Raw genomic sequence first — 20,427 nt, 5'->3', positions numbered from 1 at the left:
TGTAGTCACCAAATGTGCCTAAACGTGAAAGTCAGCGAGACGGACACAGGTTCTAACCCTTCTCCCTGAAATTATCCCGGGACCGTGAGTGACCTCCTCACTCCCCGCAGCCCTCCCAGGGTAACCCCCCTCTCCTCCTCCCTTGCCACACTCACTTCCCCTTCCCGAACCAGTTGCCAACGCAGGTCACCACAGAGGGCCAGCCTGTGGTCTGGACAAGCCCATTACAGATCTGCAGGGAGACCAGAAGTTAGTGGGACAGGCCTGGGCCGGGCAGCAAACTCCCAGCTCTGACCCCTCCCAGGCCGAGGGGCCTCCACGGCCCACCCTGCAAGTGCCCTCTTCCCTCACACACACCCTAATGCCACAGGTTGGTTTCTCCTCTGGCCCAAGATCCTTCCCTGCAGAGACCGAGCCCCTCAGGCATCTCAGGGACCTCGGGGTAGTGCTCAGTGCAGACTTAGGGAGGATCTGTGTGATCCTGAGAAGTGGGAAGTAGGACCCCAAGGCTCAACAGAGGAGCACTGGGCTGTGAAGAAGTTATCCCCAGCCCAAATCTGCCACCACCTGGGGGTGTCTGGGAAGGACTAGCAGCCTCCGCAATCCTTCCCATGATGGAGCAGAGGTCTGAATGCAAGATGGAGGCTCGTACCTGGATGAGCACAAAGTACCAGAGCATGTGGATGTTCCAGAAATATCCTAGGCCAAAGAGCGAGGTGAAGAGGCCACTGAGCAGCATTCCAGCTGAAAGGTAATAACGGAGGGGGAGCCGCTCCCCAAAAATCCCGCTGGAGAAGAGAGAGTAGGATTTGTGGTTAGTCACCATCTGCACTCCTCACCTCTGCCACATACTTCCTCCCCCGCCACACCACTGACACAGCTCTGGCCCAGGTGACCACCAATGACCTCTGTGTTGCCTGCCACACGCCAGGGATGCTCTCCGGCCTCCACTCACTGGACTTCCCTGCCTTAGCTGCCACTGCTGAACATGCTCCTTAAAGTGTCTCCGTGGCCTCCTCCCCTCGCTCCCCTCGGCTCACCACTGGACATTTACTTTCCCTGGGGCACAGTTTCCTGCATCAGTTTTACGGTTTTAACGACCACCTAGATATAAAATAGCTCCAACCACATATTTTCCATCCTGATCTCTCACCCTGCAGGATCACACCCAGGTGCCTTCTGGACATCTTAACTTGGGTACCCCCGAAACATCTGCAACTCAACACCCTGAACTCTCCCTCCTCCTTCCCCACTCAGTCCCTTGGCCTGAGCCCTCTTCTGAGTGAGTGTGGTGAGTATCTTCTGAGTGAGCCCCTCTTCTGAGTGAGTATCTTGAGCCCCTCCAGCCAGAGACCATGGAGCTTCCTGCTTCCTGCCTCCCCTCCCATGCCTCGCAATTCAGCCTCCAAGACCCTACCTCTTAAATAGTTCTCCAGGACATCAGCTCTCTTCAGCTCTATTACTGCTGTTCTAACTCAACTTCTCAAAGCTCATCTGGGCCATTGTCAAATCTGTTCCTAAGTGTGAGTGAGCAGGTCTTCAGTCTCGTCCTCCATCTGTACTATCTTCCATCATGCCCAGAATGATCTGTCTGAAATATCTGGCTATATCTGAACATGACACCCCTGGGTACCACCTTCAATGGCTCTCCTGTGCCCGCATCTGGGACACAATAGCCTGGCTCTTCAGCCCCATCTCCTGCCACTACTTCAAATTTTACTCTGTTATTAAAGCTGTTAGGAGTACACCCCCAGTCAGATCGTGCTGTTTCCCACCTGCCTTTCTCTGCCCATGCTAGTCCTTCTGCCCAGCTACTTCTCCACTGCTCTTCCTCAGTATCATCTCCTTCCAGAAGTCTTCCCTAACCCCTCTTCTCTAATCCCAGCTGGCATGAGGTGACTACCCCTGAGCCCCAGAGCGGCCTGTAGCCACCTCCCTCAGAGAGCCACCACACTGGTTTGTAACCAGCTGCTGATGAGTTGGGCACCTCCATTAGGCTGTGAGCCTTTGGAAAGCAGTACCCTACCTTTTCATCTTTGGTCCCTGGCAACAAACACCAGGATTGCTATGTAAAAGCCATGCTTGTTGGGCTAATTTAGGCCCAGGACAGGAGAGTGGTATTCCTTGCCATCTCTGTGTGCAGGGCTACCTTTGAAGGATCCCAGTTCAGGACAAGCCATATTTGTCCAGCCACACCACCACCACTGTCATCTGAGAGAATAACCTCAGAAGGAGCATCCAGGAAAGACTTTCCAGGAAAAGAAGAGTCTGTCTGCCAGGTGACGGAGGAGGCCGGGTGACCATGGTAAGGAAATGAGGATGGCCAGGGGTTGGTGGTATGTGCCCAAGTCTTGGTCTCATTTCCACCTGGGGGGGGGGGGCATCGGCTTTTTCACTTCAACCCTGCTGCCTGCAGGTTCGTCAGGGGGAGGCAGCAGCTCTGATCCCCCGACACGGGGACAGTCACAGGCTCTGCCAGTCTCTTACCTGATAAACATGCCGATGGCATAGGCCACAAGGAAGGCATTGTCCACGGCCCCCAGTAACTCCTTGTAGTTGTTCTTGTCTGAAAACAGATGGCAGAGACAGAAAGCTGGTGCTTGGCTGCCCCTGCAAGAAGTCCTTACCGGCACTGGACAAACTCTTCCTGGGGAGGGGAGCTGGGGAGTGGGGAAGAGCAACTTGCCCTGTTCGTACCAAAGGGAGCCCAGTCGCACCACGTAGTGTCGTTGAGACTGTGGCTGTCATTAATGGGCTTGATCAGCTCTGAGCAGTTCTGGTGCAGACGGCTCTGAAAAGGCAATAGGACACGTGGGTCAGGGGTCATCAGCAAGCAATCTGCCTCCCCAACCACACCAGCACCACTGCCTCCCCACTGGGCTCCATGCTCCTTCGGCTGGCATGACATCCTGCCTACCGTGACTGGTTATAGGGCAAGTGGCCACATCAGGCCCTCAGTGAAGGGGAAGAGGAGTCTATGACCAGAGCCCATAGAGCCCAGGGTCCCTGCCCTCTCGTTCCACCCACAGCCAGCAACACTGCTGTCAAAAGGAACACACAGGGAAAGTTCCATAGGAAGAACAACTACTGAGAATGGGGCTTGGCCATGGGAAGGGGTCATCTCCTGACTATGGTTGAGGGAATAAGGATGGTTATGGGCCAAGTTCCAGACCATTCTACCAGAGTTTATTTCAGCTGGGGCCCAGCATCTCCTGCATTCTTCCTTACCACCAGGCCAGCCTCACCTTGACAACACTGATGGGCTTCCTGGACATGTGATAACAGGTATAAATGAAGAAGGTGAGTAGCAGGATGAAGCCTCGGAACCTGCAGGAAAAGGCAGGCATCTGGGTCAGCAGGAAGTTGGCCTCAGCCAGAAGCTCAGACACGGTATCCCCACGGGACTTGCTCTGGCAACCCCAGGGCCTCAGCACCACCAACTCTCTACCTTCAGTCTCCCCTCCAGACAGTTCCTTGGACAGAGGCCAAGGGGAGGGTAGGAACAGATGCCCGGGGTCCAGGGCACTCAGGGAGCCCTATCTCTCTGGTCCCACCTCCTGAGGCCCTTCAGCAAAGCTGGCTCAGTACCAGCACCCTAGACAACACAAATTACGCCTGCCCCTCCCCCCACCCCCGACTCTTGTCACCCCCCACACCTCTATTATCCTTTAACCTCGCCAAGGTCAGGACGCCTCTGTGTCTGCCTGTATGAGACATGGTGGCAGCGAAGTAGAATTGTTTTTAATAAGAATACCAGAAATGGTGGGAGCAGGTGGGAGGCTGACACTGGAGAAGGTCTGTCTCTAAAGTGAGCTCAACTCCTCTCAAGCCTTGAACACAGCAGAGACAGCACCTGCTGCAGTCCAGTTAGGGCAGTAGCCAAAAGTGGGAAATCTGGTGACACAATCCACATCCTCTTCCCAGGCCCAGTCTGGTCTATCCCACTGGACAGAAGGATCATTCTTTCCATCTGTGGCTCACACATCACATGTACCCTCTCCTACCCCCACTTCTCATCCCAAGGACCGGTCTGGAATGGAAAGAACAGTTCATCCAGGCACCACTGAAGTTTCCACCACACGCCCGGCCACTGCCCTTCTCCTGAGAGCCTGGGAAAAGGGCCTCAATGTCCTCCTGAGTCAGCGTCTGCGCCCCTAGCAGAGCATCAGCTGAGCTGAGTCAGCCACCAGGAGCCAGGAAGTACTTGGAAAATAGACCTCAAAACGGACCCCCAACCCAGGAGAAAAGGCTAGACATTAGGAAAGAGCCAGAGCCTTGGTTTATTCACGATCTCATGGAGAAGGGTGGGGAAGGGTGGGAGGGGCCCTGAAGCCCTTTCCATCCCTCAGTTCCATGAACCTGAAGGGCAGGACACCGGAGGCTTACTCTGCCGTCTTTAGAGATCTGCCTCCAAACCCCAAACTCACTTCCCCCAAACATGTCATGAAGGCTACCGCTTGTGAAATACAAGGGAATTTCAGAAGAGCCTGAATTTAGGTTGGGCTCCCAGGACCCTTCTTACCTCACCCTGGACTTGAGCTGCCTACCTGGGTTCTCTGACTCCGTTCTCTCCACTACCTCACAGTGTATCTTCTGAAGAGAATGTAGTTACACACCCTCCGTCACCTGGCTAAACATTTTTTCAGTGGCTCTCCATTCTGCTAAGAGTGAGGTTCCAACTATTTAGCCTGGATTTTATGCTTCTCTACAAACAGGTCCCTCTGGCTACCAGTTTCCAGGGTAGCCACAGAGGTCCTTCAGGGACTTGAGCCTCAGGGAATGTGGGGTTACTCCAAGTGACTGTTACAGCGACTGACATCGGAAGGCTTAGTGGCCTTCCAGGTCCCACCAATCGGCATATGCTTCATGATTCCTATGAGGGACTTGTTAATAATTCCAAGTTCAGGGACTTGTAAAATCTGGGGGAAATTCTCTGAGAAGGTGGCCTTCTTCAAAGAGTAATGGATGAAAGAAAACTATACCCTGCAGATAACCGGTCTAGTGCCCTGGCTGGGAAGCTACTTGGTTCAGGAAAAAAGCTAAAAGCTTTGAGTGATGCTTCTAATGTATTGTGTAACCACATGCAAGTTCCTAAATCTTTCCTCTCTCTGGTTTCCTCATCAGCTGCACATGGATGATAGCACCGACCACATCTATCTCAAAGACAGGTGAACACAACATTACTCTCACCCTAGCCCCTAGGTCCCTGTTGTACCATCTTTAAGATCCCCACCCCCGTCTGCAGGGCTCAGCTGAGCCTATCCTGGCTGCTACATGGATACAGCCACTGACCATGGAGACAAATCAGATTTCCTCTGGGTCTGAGAGATCCTTGTAGCCCCACTGAGGCTCCCGACTCTGTTCTCTCATGATAGGCCCAGCAGTGAGGAAGGCCTTTGCCAGCTAGAGAGCCTGGTGTTGCCTGGGAAGCCCTCTCAGGAGCTGGTGAGAGCCAACGAGGGGCCTAAAGGTCTAGCACGGTTTCCAGCCACACTGCTCTTCTCACACGCACTGCCCACCATCACTCTGCTTCAACTCCAAGCTTGTGACGTGATGGAGCAGAGACTCTGGCCTTCAGTGGCCTGCTCATGTGCTCCCTTGGGAGCGGATCCAGAGGATCCGCAGGGGCCCGCACTGGTATCCTCATCTGTGAGATTCCAGCCTGCCCCCCTCCAGCAGCCTGGCCTGCCCCTTCTCCCAGCTCTGACCCCAACGTCCAGTAGAAAACCTGATACCCAAGAGAGCAGAAGGGCATGATTCTGGGGGTAGGGGGGACAGGAGGTGAGACAGGAGGATCAAACGTGTTGTGATGCCAGGCCCGGCATGGATACCCTTTGGAACTTCCTTCCCGGACTCCAAAGAGGCAGTGGGATGAGCTCAGAATCCCATGGCTACCCGGGCAGAGCACCTGTTCACCCAATCCATCTTCACTCCACAGTCTTCTTTCCATTCCATTCTGCGTTAGCAGCTATTCTGAGGAAAAGGCCAAGGTGCCACGGTTCAAAGGGGACTAGGGTCATCAATCAGGTGAAGGGCTGAGCTAGGCTGAGGCAAAGGCTGCCAAACTCACAGTCTCTCACAGGAAAGATAGCGATGGTCGCTTGGGCGTGAAGAAGAAGTTTCACTTCTCTTCTCTTGAACCGTTTCTTCAGAATCAAGAGGCCCCAGGAAGGGAGCGGGGAAATATACACAGCTGGCCTGGGGAGGTGGGGGGTGCTGTGAGGGGACGGATGGCAGCCCGGGTGGCAGGCCAGGCTGGGCAAACATGCTAGGCACGAAGGAACGTGCACGGGGAGGCCCCCATACCTTTCCAGGTGAGGCCGGCTGTCCCACCATCCTCTAAATCCTTGTTAGCAAAAAGTGGCACTTTGCAGAGTCCCACCTCCCCCACCTCCCAACACTGGACACTCAGTGACTGGGCTAGATGGAGAGGCTAACGAGCTATCTCTTAACTGCTAGCTGACAGTCCAAATACCGACCTTATCAAGACTTTGCACTAGGACTTCTTCTGAGGTAAGGACAAGGAACAATGTGTCCCAAAGCAACAAGGGGTTAAAAACAAACAAAAACCTCAAAGGACCTATTATCACCACCAGCACAACAATAAAAAAGAAACAGCACAGCAGTGGGATATTGGCCTTGGGAGACGGTGGAAAGGAGCCCCCTTTCCCCAGTAGCTACCCAGTCAACACCCCACCCCCACCCCCGTACCTGCATCCTGACTCCTTGCTTTGCGACCACATCGCTACCCCCCTGTAAGGCCAGTCCCTCATCAACCACTCCCTACCTCCCCTGCCTCAGCCAGCGGGTCTGCTCAGGTAGCCATGTGACAGGCTGGGCTGGCTGTGGCTGCAGGTAAGCTTGGCACTTGCCCTGAGGAAAGGGACTCGGTGGCCTGTCCTTGGAAGTGCCCTGTTCTGGGACTCAGCAAATCTGCAAAGGAAAGAGGCTGGGAACAGTAAGAACAGGCCGATGGCGAGAGTGCCACCACCCACCCCCTGCCAAATCCCTCACTGCCACTGGGAGACACCCTGGTAGGGGGAGGCCAGCCTGGAACAGACAGCATGGGGCAGAGCCCTGAGCCAGGCCTCCCAGCACACAGGATGGGACAGGAACAGGCCACATCTGGGAGGGCCCATCAGGACTGAGGGCACAAACCCCTCTTGGGGGCAGAAAGTCAACCCAAGGAATCCTCTACTTGTTCCTCTTCCCCCAGCTGGGTCTCAGGAACTTGTTCGGAGAGATCAATTTGACTCAGGACTTGGTCCCAAGATCCTTTCCAGCCATTGGCAGGTAGCCACAAGAAGCCACAGGAGTTTATAGGATAAATGAATAGATAATGATCACTTTAAGGAAAGAAGAAAGCTTTGAGAAGGAAGCTCTGTAAGGGAACCCCCGAGTGCTCAAACAGAATGAAAAGACAAGGCTTTAAGCTACAGCTACAGCATGATGTTTTATTTGGGCAAGTGGAGAACATGGAAGAGTGTGAGGGTTGGAAGGGTTTGGAAGAGGTGGTCAACGCTATGCAGACAGCACAGATGGAAATGTGCTGATGGTGGAGGAGTTGTGGTCCTGCCCAGCGATCTTCCTCTCAAGATTCTCTACGGGCCTAGCCCCAACGCCTCACCCTCATCCACCGCTCTCCTGAGCACGAAGGATCCAGGGTAGGGGGCATGAGCCGGAGGCCAAAAGGAGAACAGCAGTACTGCCCCTCCCCCACCACGACCCAAAGACCAACTCAGGCACAGCCAGATGGGGGAGTGGTGGGCTTCGGGGACTCTACCCCTGGTGTCCGTCCTCAATTCTGTTGTTACTTGGGGACAGCTCCACTCTGATCTCAGCATTCGGTTGGTACAGTTTGAAGAAGAAATAAGGCCTTGACAGACCATTCCAAACCAGTTCCCGGGCTCTAGGTCAGACAGCCCCGCCCAAAGCCAGGGAGGTACCAATCTGCTCAGTAAGAAGGGAAAGAGGAAACAGCAGGGAGGAAGAGGAAGTAGAAGGCAGCAATCACGAGTGGTGGTGGGGAGGGAGGGCGACCACCACAGGGTCATGTGCTCTCAACCAGCTCTGACCCTGAGGGGCCCAAGGGGATGGGGCGGGAATAATAATTTTCCCTCCGGTTTCTCCTCCTGGATCTCCCATTCCTTTCCAGAGCAGCGCCTTGGCACCACAGCTCATTTTAAGGAGCCCTTTCTGCTGCCCTTCCCAAGCACTTCTTTGCAGTTACCAGGAAAATCAGACAAGACAGCTGCTTCGCAGCATCTGGGGCCCCTGATCTGAGACCACGACGGAATAGGGAAAAGAACGTCAGACTTAGACCCAAAGAGGCTGAGTCCTGCTGCTTGCTGTGGCCTTGGGCAAGTTGTTTAACTCTCTAAGCCTCAGTTTGATCTTCTTTAAATAAGATAATAAGCTCCTGCACACAAGATTGTTATAGGATTAAATGAGATGTAATGGATGTGGAAGCATCTGGCGTACAGCGGGTTCTTGGGATGCATTTGAATGTCTTATGTGTCTACTAAGGGTGGGCTCTAGGATCTGGCAGTGTGAGCCCTCAGCAAACTCCGGAACGAGAGCCACTCAGTTTGCAGCCACCAGGCAGCCTCGGCCTCCAGCTCCCACGGGAAGGTTAGGGTGTGGGGAAAACAGTGGCGTGGGAGTTCACAGCTCCGGCCTTCCTGAAGCCTTCCTCCTCCCTGTTCCTGCTCATCCAGCCGGGCCTCCTCCCACAGACTTTTCTTCTCCTTGTCTCGAGCGATTCCCCCTCACAGGGCCCCAGGAAATGGGCCCAGCCCCGTAAGCACCAGCCACAGTCATCTCTGGCAAGGTGCCCACGTTGCCGGCTGCCCCCAGACATGCCCATGCAGACGCAAAGCAGAATTCTGGCAGGGCACCAGCCCGGTCCAGGGCTGGGATGACTCTTTCAGCCATGAACAAGTTATCCACCCCATCCTGACACAGAGGGGGAAGGGCAGTAGTATTGGCTTCCTGGGCAGAGACCTCTCAGGCTCTGACTTTTGCTTGCACACTTCCGGCTGCCTGTCTCTCTCAGCCTCGTCTCCAGGGACTGCTCCTTCCGCACCCTACGCCCCTGCCAGCTGCAGTTACACGTTGTTAGTCTTGAATAGACAGACTGTCTTCACTTCTGTGCCTTTGCTGGCTCCACGGCCTCCAGACCCAACAAGTCCAATGCTACTTTTCCCTCCTGGCGAGGCTGGATCCATCCCTCCCTCCACAGAACTGCCCAAGCACTTAGCAATGACCAAGGGCTAACTGTATGCCTGGCACCGGGCTAAGGGCTTTAAATACCTTCTCATGTAATCTCGCCCAAACCCTGTGGTATAAGTACATCGTCATTTCCATTTTGTGGACAAGGACCTGGAGCCTTTTTACATTTATTTATTTTTGGGAAACAGAGTGAGACAAAGCATAAGCGGGGGAGGGGCAGAGAGAGGGAGACACAGAATCCCAAACAGGCTCCAGGCTCCAAGCTCTGAGCTGTCAGCACAGAGCCCGATGCAGGGCTCGAACCTGTGAACTGCGAGATCATGACCTGAGCCGAAGCCGGACGCTCAACCGACTGAGCCACCCAGGTGCGCCAGGACCTGGAGCCTTTAGAGGGTTAAAGTGATTTGTGTGAGGCCAAAGGGCCCTGTGATCTTTCCCCTCCCTCGCTCTCACCCAGAGGGCAGCAGAAAGACCCCGGGCCTGAGAGTCTGACCGACCTGGATGCAAACTCCAGCCCAGTCACGTCCCTAGCTACGCGGTGTTGGACAAGCCACGTTACTTCTCTGTGCCTCCTTATACCCATATGTTAGGTGGCGAAACGAATAATCGCCTGGCAGTGAACTACAAACAAACAATGTCTGGCACAAAGTAGTAGAAACAGTGAGCAGAATAACAGTCAATAATTAATGTGTAGTCAATGCTTAACAGGAGCCTGGAACTGGTCTGAGTACTTTACACACTGTACCTCATTTGCTCCTCACGACAGTCTTGTGAGGTAGGTATTACCAGTGTCCTCACTTCACAGACAAGGTATCCAAAGCTCAGAGCCAGTCCACCCTCTGGTGTCCTAGTCTAGGGAGGTCTGCCTAGGTCAGCTTTCTTCACTTCTGCTTAATTGAAATGCCCTCCTTCGGGACCCATGAAGTAGTAAGTCCGAAAACTGCACACATCCTCTCTCCGGTTTGAGCCTCAGTTCCATCCAGAAAGGTAGGACCGTGTTTTCATCACTGCGGGCCTCAGAGTTCAAAATAATAATGTGCCTCCAGCAGGAAGTACGTTAACGTTTAGTGTTTGATAGGAGTCCAAACCTACACTCATCGGGAAAGAAGTGAAAGAACACTTCCTGAGTGCCACTGGAAGTCAAGGATTTTCACACATCATGATTATCCTCAGTAACCCACCTGGCTGGGGGGCGCCTGGATGGCTCAGTTGGCTAAAGCATCCGGCTCAGGTTGTGACCCCACAGTGCCTAAGTTTGAGCCCCACGTCAGGCTCGGCACTGACAGCACGGAGCCTGCTTGGGGTTCTCTGTCTCCCTCTCTCTCTCTGCACCCCCACCTCGGCACATCTTCTCCTCCCCCTCTCAAAAATACAAAAAACATTTAAAGAAAAAAAGAACCCACCTGTTTTTTTACTGATGGGGGAAACCAAGGCTTAGAGAAGTTAACTGCACAGGGCATACAATTTCAATCCAGCTCCGTCTTAAATCTGGGAGATGTTGGAGAACACAGGACATTGCTGGAGTCACACTTTCAAAAGTGTGTAAAGGACACGTGTGGTTGTAGAAAGCTGTGTTATGTGTATTCGTGAGCTCTTCTAAAATGCTGGTGTGGGGGCATCTGGGTGGCTCAGTTGGTTAAGCATCCAACTTCAGCTCAGGTCATGATCTCATGGTTCATGTGTTCAAGCCCTGCATCAGGCTCTGTGCTAACAGCTCAGAGCCTAGAGCTTGCTTCGGATTCTGTGTCTCCCCCTCTCTGCGCCTCACCCGCTCACGTTCTGTCTCTCTCTCACAAACAAATAAACGTTAAAAAAAAATGTTTTAAATATTGGTGTGGGACAGGCTGTTTACCGTTATCTACCCTCCCAACCCCCTTTTCTCTAAAATGTAAGTTATTTGGTTAAAGGACATAAGTAATGTGTATGAATGAAACTCTGTTAGGAACAACAGTGGCAGATAGGTACAACTTGGCGTATACAGTGATGAGATGCATTTTTGTTTATTAAGAAGAAAAAAAGGAAAGTAATTTATACAAATGTAAAATGACGGGTCATTCCAGAATAAGAAAAAGGACAATGAGGGATAAAAACCTGACTAGATAAATGTATAGGTTTGTGAAAAGAGAATTTGACTTGCCTTAGATTATAGTGTGTGCAAATGATGAGTCTGAACACAAGTAATTATGGTGAAATTTTGTTAAAATCTGGCACAGTTTTTATTTTATTCATACTATTTCAAAAAGAGGCTCTAGTTCCTTTAATATCAAATATGTCAGTGCAAAAGTAGAATTTGGTTTTTGTTCTGTTAAAATGACAAAATTTTTTTGACCATTGGTTATTGGTCTGCTCTTAAAGAGAGGTTGTAGGGGCGCCTGGGTGGGTGGCGCAGTCGGTTAAGCGTCCGACTTCAGCCAGGTCATGATCTCGCGGTCCGTGAGTTCGAGCCCCGCGTCGGGCTCTGGGCTGATGGCTCGGAGCCTGGAGCCTGTTTCCGATTCTGTGTCTCCCTCTCTCTCTGCCCCTCCCCCGTTCATGCTCTGTCTCTCTCTGTCCCAAAAATAAATAAACGTTGAAAAAAAAAATTAAAAAAAAAAAAAAAAAGAGAGGTTGTAAAATGTTATGCTCTTACCTCCTGTGTAATCTGCCTACATGGCAGAATTTGTGTGTCTTCACAGAATAATTTTCCACACTTTTTAAAACAAAGATTTCCCGCTTAGGAAATGACTTAAGTTTCCTTACAATGTTACTTTCTATGTTTATTTTTTCATGCATTATTGTCACTTTCAAGTGGGTAGACAAGAACTATTTCTTAGGCACTCATGATAAGCATTCAAATGTCCTAACAACTTTTGATTTTTGCCTTCCCCAAATCAAGTCCTACGTGCAAAATAAAATTTCCTGGATATCTTTTATACCTAAAACTATCTATGAGATGTCCAAGAGGGCCCCTAGAAAATCACAAAGATTTGTGGGTTTTTTTTTTCACTTTTTAAAAAGAGAGGTGCTACAAATAATTAGGTTTATTTGATATGTTGCTACTGACCAACTGCATGAAAATAACTGTGAAATCAGAAGAGACTCAGCCTTCTCTAGGTTAAATTTCTCGAGGTAAAAGGTTATTATTTACATAAATATTTCACAAATTGCATGCTGTATGAGAAGTTTCTACAGATCTCTCAGTGCCCTCTGGGCCCATGATCTGCCACCATGTATCAGCACCCCCAGTGGTGCTTTGCCTGATGATAACAACACAGTGTTACCAGTCATGGTTTCAGTTATGATTTAAAATGTTACCTGGGCTGCAATCCTACTTTAATTTGAACCTAACATCTGCTAGGTCAGTGGTTTTCAACTCAGGATGCACATCAGACTTTCCTATGGAGTTTTATTAAAATACAGATGTGAAGGGGCACCTGGCTGGCTCAGGTGGAAGAGCGTGCAACTCCTGATCTCAGGGCCATGAGTTCGAGCCCCACGTTGGGCGTCGAGATTACTTAAATAAACAAAATGCAGATGCACAGGACTTACTCCAGACTTACTGAATCTCTTTAGTTGATATTCTTGGCACATCCTTGGTATATTATATAAATTCTGTCTCAGGATTTTTAAATATCTCAAGATTCTTTTCCTCTATAAAAATTGTGTTCGTTCATTTTTATAAATCAGGTGTCATGTTCACCATCTTTGAATTTACCTTACTACGTTTTAAGACATTGTCTAGATTTTTAATTGGCTTTATTTTGTTTTGCATATCTCAGGAACAACCAAATTTCCTGGGTAGCCACATTATCCTTGTCATGAATTCTCATCAGGTTGTTCACTTTTGAAAATCATCGTAGTAAGTTAATTCATACCTTTTAACATCTCTGTCACCTACAGACAAATTTTTATTTTACTCTGCTGTTGCGGCTGCTGCTTCCTAAAGGCTCTTCAGTTAGCTATGGGCCAAAGGTTTTATCTCTACCAATGAAGAACTGTCTCAGAAAAACACTGCACCAGGCACTTATTCTTGTGTATAGGCTTCCCATGGCACAGCTCACACATCTTTAAGAACATACCAGTGGAGGGAGTCAGGATTTCCAGAACTCGAGTGAAGAAGCAGATAGGTTTATGAGATTGCTAACCCGAGATTCAGTGGAATGAGAATTAATGATATAGGCCTAAATGAACTGATGAGGGATGGCAGTCATTTATGTCTGGAATATTGTTAAGGTTAGAGTGTTTGATGATATGTAAGGAAGCCCTTTCTATTTCTTCTTCAGCTGTCTATAACCCAAAACACTTTAGTACATTCTGTTTTTTGTAAACTGAAATGAAATACTTGCAAATATCTTATTCTCCTTACCTGACCACCATGCCCCCTAAATTCAGAAACTTTTGTTGAGTCTTCCTGCTTTTCGTAGCAATATGGTTATTAGCAAAAGTTCAGTAAGAATCCATCCTTTTTAAATTTTTTCATTTTCACTTAATTTTTTTAAGCTTATTTATTTATTTTGAGATAGACAGCATGAGCAGGGGAGGGGCAGAGACAGAGGGAGAGAGAGAGAATCCCAAACAGGCTCCACAGTGTCAGCGCAGAGCCTAATGTGGAGCTAGAGCCCACAAAGCGTGAGATCATGACCTGAGCGGAAATCAAGAGTTGGGTGCTTAGGGGCACCTGGGTGGCTCAGTCAGTTGAGCGACCGACTTCGGCTCAGGCCATGATCTCACGGTTTGTGGGTTCGAGCCCCGTGTTGGGCTCTGTGCTGACAGCTCGGAGCCTGGAGCCTGCTTCGGATTCTGTGTCTCCCTCTCTCTCTGACCCTCCCCCACTCATGCTCTGTCTCTCTCTGTCTCAGAAATAAATAAACATTAAAAAGAAAAAAAAAATTTAAAGAGTTGGATGCTTAACCTACTAAGCCACCCAGGTTCCCCTGTCTTTTTTTTTTTTTTTTTTTTTTTTTAAACCAGGATGTAATTAGAAAAATTGGTTATATAACCAAGGCTTTGCCTGGGCTGTCATATTTGACAATGATGATCACTTAATCAGACATAACCAGCCCCATTTAAGGAACGAAGGCTGCCTGCATGGAGCCAATACTAATAAAACCCTCCCAAGAAACCTGGCTTACTGTGTTCTCTTACAGGCAAATAAGGAAGGTTATTCCCTGGCAGGCCCAGGGGTCTTAGGATATTTTCGAGGCTTCGAGTAAAGAGGAATTTGCCCAAATTTATAGGTACAGCAGGCAAAACCTAGTGTAAAGACCAGTGTCTTGGCTTGACTTCCAATCTCAAAACAGTAAATAATACAGAGATAGATAGATAGATAGATAGATAGATAGATAGATAGATAGATAGGGGCTTTTAAAAGGCCAATCTAAGATTCCTTACGAAAACTTCTAGCAAAGCAAACTTAACAAGGTCTATATTATAGATTAACACTACTGTTGCACCTATATACATAATCAGATCAAATTTAATGAGATCAAACTCATTTTGTGATTAAGAATAATCTTTGAGGGGCGCCTGGGTAGCTCAGTCGGTTAAACATCCAACTTAAGCTTGGGTCATGATCTCACAGTCCATGAGTTCAAGCCCTGTGTCAGGCTTTGTGCTGTCAGCTCAGAGCCTGGAGCCTGCTTCAGATTTTGCGTCTCCCTCTCTCTCTGTTCCTCCTCTGCTCGCACTCTGTCTCTCTCTCTCTCTCAAAAATAAAGAATAAAAAAATTTTTTTTTAAAAGAATAATCTTTGAGACTATTTTTGATCAAAGCAGGGGAGACTGTAGAAAAAAAAAATGTTTCACTGGAAAACTGTGTATTACCTAGAGGACACCCCTCCAATTATTGAGTTCTATCTAGCCTTTCACTGACTTTGGGCTATAATTCTTTGAAGTGGTAGGTAACTGATAAGTCATACAAACTATGTGTATGAAACAACAGTCTCAGATTAATAGCCTTTTCTCCCTCCCAACCTGTGGAAAAACCAGTTTTGCCTCAATATTCCTGACTTATAAATGGGCATGCTCTTTGGATACTTCTTTTTAAAGGTTATTTTATTTTGAGAGAGAGAGAGAGAGAGAGAGCGCTCACACAGGAGGGGCAGAGAGAGAGGGAGAGAGAATCCCAAGCGGGCTCTGCACGGTCATCTCAGAGCCCGATGCAGGGCTCAAACTCACAGACTGGACTGTGAGATCACGGCCTGAGCCGAAATCAAGAGTCAGACGCTTAACCGACTGAGCCCCGCTGGTGCCCCTGGATTTTTTTCAAATTGTGGTAAAATGCACAACACATGAAATTTACTATTTTTAAGTGAACAGTTCAGTGGCAGTAAGTACATTCACATTGTTGTGCAACCATCGCCAGCATCCATCCCCGGAACTTCTCATCTTCCCAAGCCGAAACTCCATGCCCGTTAAACACTAACTCCCTATTCCCCTCTTCCTGAACTTTTTCTTAACTGATCATAACATCTTCTGGTGCCCTCATTATGAGTAGAATAAAATCTTTACCACATGTTCATTTTTATATCCTATCAAGAGTCATGTTTTCATCTTTTTCTGAAAATATCTCTTCACGGTCCTAAACTCAAGAAAGATCAAATACATAACGTAAATGAGCGAAAAAGGCTGGAAGTGGTGAGGACTGTCACCAGTGAGGGCGGCCACCGACTGCAAAGCACCGTGGGTGATCAACCATCCCAATTTGCCCAGGACTGAGGGGGCTGGGTATGTAGGGTTTTCCATCTAAAATTGGAATAAGTCGGTCATCTTAAGAGCACCCATGCTCTGGAAAGGTACTCCTCAACCCCTAGTAATATAATCTGAGAATTTAGGCCTGACGCCTGTTTTTCCAGAGGAGCCAGGAATCTGGGTATGCCAAATTTTACAATTTGTAAATGATGGCAACTAACCCAATGTTAAAAATAAACAGGGTGCAGACCCCCCAAATCGCTCCAGTGGTGGCCTCTGATGAAGAGGGGGCTGAAGGCCCTCCACCCACCACACACCCCAACATGTTGTGGCCTCCACATCCTCCCCCTATTTGGTCAGGAGGAAAGCTACTGCGGAAGCCCCGCACTCATTGTTGGGGTGCTAAGGGGCGGCTGAGATCAGAGAGGTATGCCCTCCCCTGGTATGTCCCTTGGGGCCTGGACCCCCTCTCCCCCCCTCCCTCCCCCGCCCCAGGTGAGGTCCCAGGACCACTGAGTTCTGGCTTTTGTGTTATTCAAGGAGTAGGAGACAACAAAAGGGCCACTCAAAACTCCAGCTCCCCCCGGCCTCCGTCCCCGGCAAGCCAGCCCAGGCCAGGTGTGAGGCTGGCCCCGGAGCGCTCCGGACGCAGGCAGCTGCTCCCCCTGCCCGGGCCCTGCTCACCAGCTGTCCCTGGAGAAGGCGCGGAGGAACCAGACACCCGGGGCCAAGGCAGACCGCATCGCGCCGGCCGGTGTCCGAAGCGGAGAGGGTGGCCGAAGGAGGGGACGGCGCGGGGCGCGTGTCCTTCGCTGGCAGACTGCCGGGTTTAAATGCCCCGCGGCTCGGCCCGCCCCGGCTCCGCGGCCGGACGCCTGCAGCCCCCGCCCCCTTGCACCTGAAGGCCCTCGGGGTCGGGCGGCGCGCAAACCGCCCGGCCAACCTCCTCCGGCACCTGCATTTTCTCCCGCTCAGTCTCCAGGCTAGCGACCAACCGCCCTCAGAGATTCTAGGGGCTCCTCCGTCGGCCTTTTACTTTCTGCTCACTTCCTGCCTGGGCACCGAAAGCGGCGAGCCCAGACTAGCCAGCTGTACGCGACCTTCCGTCCGCCAGCAGCCGGTTCCTGAAGCGCCCTTCTCTCCCGAGGAGCGGCTCCCGACACACACCGGGAAACTGAGGCACGCTGGGAAACCTGACACCCAGTGGTCCCCAGCATTACACTGACCTGAGTTGGGGCGCACCCTCAGAGCAAAGGAGGTTTTCAGGGAGCTATGATGTTGGCCCAAATATATCTCCCAGGCCTGGCAGGGGCTTCCTGTCCCACTCAGGTTCCAGGCTGTGTATTGAGCCAGGCAGGATTCTAGCATTCCCCTTCCCCAGAAGGACTGGCCTTCCACGCACTCTTGTAGGGATAATCTTGCAGCCATTCCTTCTCTCCCTTCTGGAGGCGAGCAGCCAGGCAGCAATGAAGGAGCACAGAATTCTGTGCCTTAAAAGTGCTCTGCAGGTAGCCTAAAGGTTTCCAGGGTGTTTCCATCTCTAAAGAGAAGACATTGTGGGGCACCTGGGTGGCTCAGTAGGTTAAGGGTCCGACTTGGGCTCAGGGCATGATCTCGAGGTTGGTGGGTTTGAGCTCCACATGTGGGTCTGTGCTGACAGGTCAGAGCCTTGAGCCTGCTTCGGATTCTGTGTGTCCCTCTCTCTCTGCCCCTCACGCTCCCCAACTGTCACCCTCTCTCTCAAAAATGAATTTAAAAAACCATTAAAAAATTTTTAAGAAGATATTGTGAGATCTTTGGATACAAGCCCACGGGTGAATTGTAGAGGCGGGGTGGGGGGGGGGGCGGGAGGGAGAGGAAGCATTCACTTGGAAAATAAAGTTGTTAATAGAGCATAAAATAGAAATGGGTCTGTGCAAATTGGCTTCAGCCCCAACACCGCACTGCCCCCAAGTCCTAGGGGTGGCCAGACCCTACGCGCAAGGTCAGCAAAAGAAGGCAACAATTCCACCACACAGGTCAGGGCCCAGAATGAAGGGCCTGGCTGTTCCCAGCCCTAGAATCAAGCAAAAAGAGGGTAAGCAGAGTTGTGAAACCCTGTTGATGCCAGGCAGTCAGAGGCTGAGGTCTGGTGGCAGAAATGAAGACAACAAGGGGAGGACAGGAGGTAAAGGGGCGGAGAGAAAAGAGGAAAGGAGGCAGAAGGAGCCAATGCTAGATTAGGTACAGTACAGAGAGGTGAAACACCAACGGGAGAGCATAGCAAACAGCAGCTAACTTAACCCCAATTATACCACTCACTATGCCTAGATGTCCATTCATTTCATTCTCACAAGTCAGTGAGATGGGCATTATCCATCTGGGATCCATTCTGGTTTACCTGGGATAATCCCAGGAGACACCTGATGTTTCAGAATGTATGACAGACCAGTTCTGGGGTCAGCAACACCCAGTAGACATTAGGCCTGAATGAAAGCAGGTTAAGGGGTAGAAAACAAACTAGAATAATGAGCTGATATCCCCAGGAAGACAGCTACTTGTTCCTAAGGGACTAAAGAGAAGGATAGAGTTGAAATACAAATGAGCCAAGGAAGCCGCTGAGTTACTCGATGCTATACGGGAGGAGAACATGGACATTACTTGAGGAATGGAGGGGACCATCTCCATGGCTCCAGAGGTGCCACCCAGTCTTCAGTGGTGTGGAACATCTCTTTTGATTTCAGACAGTAAGAAGACAAGTAATAACTCTCATCACTGCTTGTTTCACATGCCTCTCAGGAGACATGGTGTTTGTGCCTCTTAGCGGACCATGCTTGCCTGGGGCTGGAGCTCTCAGAGAGACATTACTAATATGCCCTCGTCGTGGTATGGCTAATGTGCCCGGAGTGCCAACAAGTAGCTGGGAGCAGGGCCAGTCCTGAGATAGTCTTTGCCTTGTTCCAGTTCCTTCCCTGTGAGTTCCAGCCACATACTCCTGTTCAGGGGCCAGGATGGCAGCTTGGTAATGTCTTTGGTAATAACAGACTCTTACCAATGTCCCTTACTTGCTCCTGTGGGTAAGCGGGACAATCTCCTTGTTTCCTGCAGCTTGGGGGAGTGACAAAGAGGATGTTATGGCTCAGATAATCCTTTCACTCACCTACACAAGCTCTCCACTCTTGACTCACCTTCCTGTTCTCTGGCACCCCTTACACACTCCTCAAACCCTGCAGGGTGCGGACAGCAGTATCTGATGGCAATAAGAAGGGAATGGATGAGTTACTGAATCTGAAACTAAAGGAAAAGATCTCTAGTTCTTATTGTGGATAGTCCTCCATCATTTGTCAAAAATGCTTACTGTGGTTTAGGGGCACCTGGGTGGCTCGGTCGGTTGGGCGTCCGGCTTCAGCTGGGGTTGTGATCTCGCAGTTCGTGGGTTTGGACCCCACGTCGGGCTCTGTGCTGACAGCTCGAAGCCTGGAGCCTGCTTTGGATTCTGTGTTTCCCTCTCTCTCTGTCCCTCCCCTGCTCGCGCTTTGTCTCTGTCTCTCAAGGATAAATAAACATTAAAAAAAAAATGCTTGCTGTGGTTTAGTATCATGCGCTTATGGGACAGGAGATGGCCTTTTTGTCCATCAAATGCCAGTTCTTACTGCTAGCAAGCGTCACTGATCACCCACAGGACTTTCTGGATAGCCAGTAAGCTGTACTGGCCCTTTTAGATATGGCAACAGCATCCTCCCTGTTTTTTTCTAAGGGACCCGGAGACCCAAAGGCTGGAGGAAGCCTAGGAGAAGTGCCATGAGAATAAGCCATTAGGCAACAGAACTCCAAAATCCAACCACACACATACAAGTGTTATTCTCACTGCCCTCCTCCCCACTGTTGTCTTACTAAACAGAAAGTGGCATCATTTTTTATGATAATTATTGTGAAATTTCTTGATAGAATCAAGACCCAGACCCTTGATTAATGGGGTAGGAGTTGGGATATTAGGAGACATAGAGATTATCCAACCTCTTAAAGAATCAATTTCAGGGTGCCTGGGTGACTCAGTCAGGTAAGCGTCAGACTCTTGGTTTTGGCTCAGTCATGATCTCAGTTGGTGAGTTCAAGCCCCACATCGGGCTCTGCACTGACAGCTAGCTGCAGAGCCTGCTTGGGATTCTCTATCTCCCTCTCTCTCTGCCCACCACCCCCACTCTCTCTCTCTCTCTCTCTCTCTCTCTCTCTCTCAGAAATAAATATTTAAAAAAATAAAGATTCAAGTTCATATTAGGTCTTTTTATTAAGATGCTGAGTATTGTAGTGAAAACAACATAGGCTTTGAGACAGAGTCGATCCTAAGATATTACTACTTCTCTGAACCTCAGTTCTTTCAGCTGTGAAATGTGGCTCATAATATCTACCCTGCAGGGTGGCTGTAAGAATTAAAAATTGTGCATATAAGGGAGTCTGGGTGGCTCAGTCAGTTGAGCATCTGACTTTTGATTTCCATTAAGGTCATGATCTCACAGTTTGTGAGTTTGAGCCCTACATTGGGCTCTGC

General features: G+C 50.1%; 1 protein-coding gene across 4 annotated transcripts in view; it reads right to left on the bottom strand.

Annotated features, from left to right (window-relative positions):
* SLC37A2 (solute carrier family 37 member 2) overlaps nt 1–19,305 on the bottom strand; it is a 30,281-nt gene extending 10,976 nt beyond the window's left edge. The window contains exons 1-6 of one of the 4 annotated variants that reach the window (XM_019811506.3): nt 19,067–19,305; nt 3,246–3,327; nt 2,698–2,791; nt 2,488–2,566; nt 653–788; nt 156–232 (exon numbers count right to left, since the gene is read on the bottom strand). In XM_019811506.3, coding sequence (XP_019667065.2) covers nt 156–232; nt 653–788; nt 2,488–2,566; nt 2,698–2,791; nt 3,246–3,275 — 416 coding nt within the window. In that variant the 5' untranslated portion in view covers nt 3,276–3,327; nt 19,067–19,305. Of the gene's footprint in view, nt 1–155; nt 233–652; nt 789–2,487; nt 2,567–2,697; nt 2,792–3,245; nt 3,328–16,583; nt 17,081–17,125; nt 17,565–19,066 lie in introns of those variants that run through there. The other 3 variants (XM_019811507.3, XM_023239266.2, XM_023239267.2) reach the window with 3 other exon arrangements.
* Nucleotides 19,306–20,427: the final 1,122 nt, after the last annotated feature.

This window comes from Felis catus, chromosome D1 (assembly GCF_018350175.1).
Source record: "Felis catus isolate Fca126 chromosome D1, F.catus_Fca126_mat1.0, whole genome shotgun sequence".
NCBI classification, from domain to species: domain Eukaryota; kingdom Metazoa; phylum Chordata; class Mammalia; order Carnivora; family Felidae; genus Felis; species Felis catus.
The sequence above is the reverse complement of the archived record's forward strand: the minus strand, read 5'-3'. Positions and strand labels throughout refer to the sequence as shown.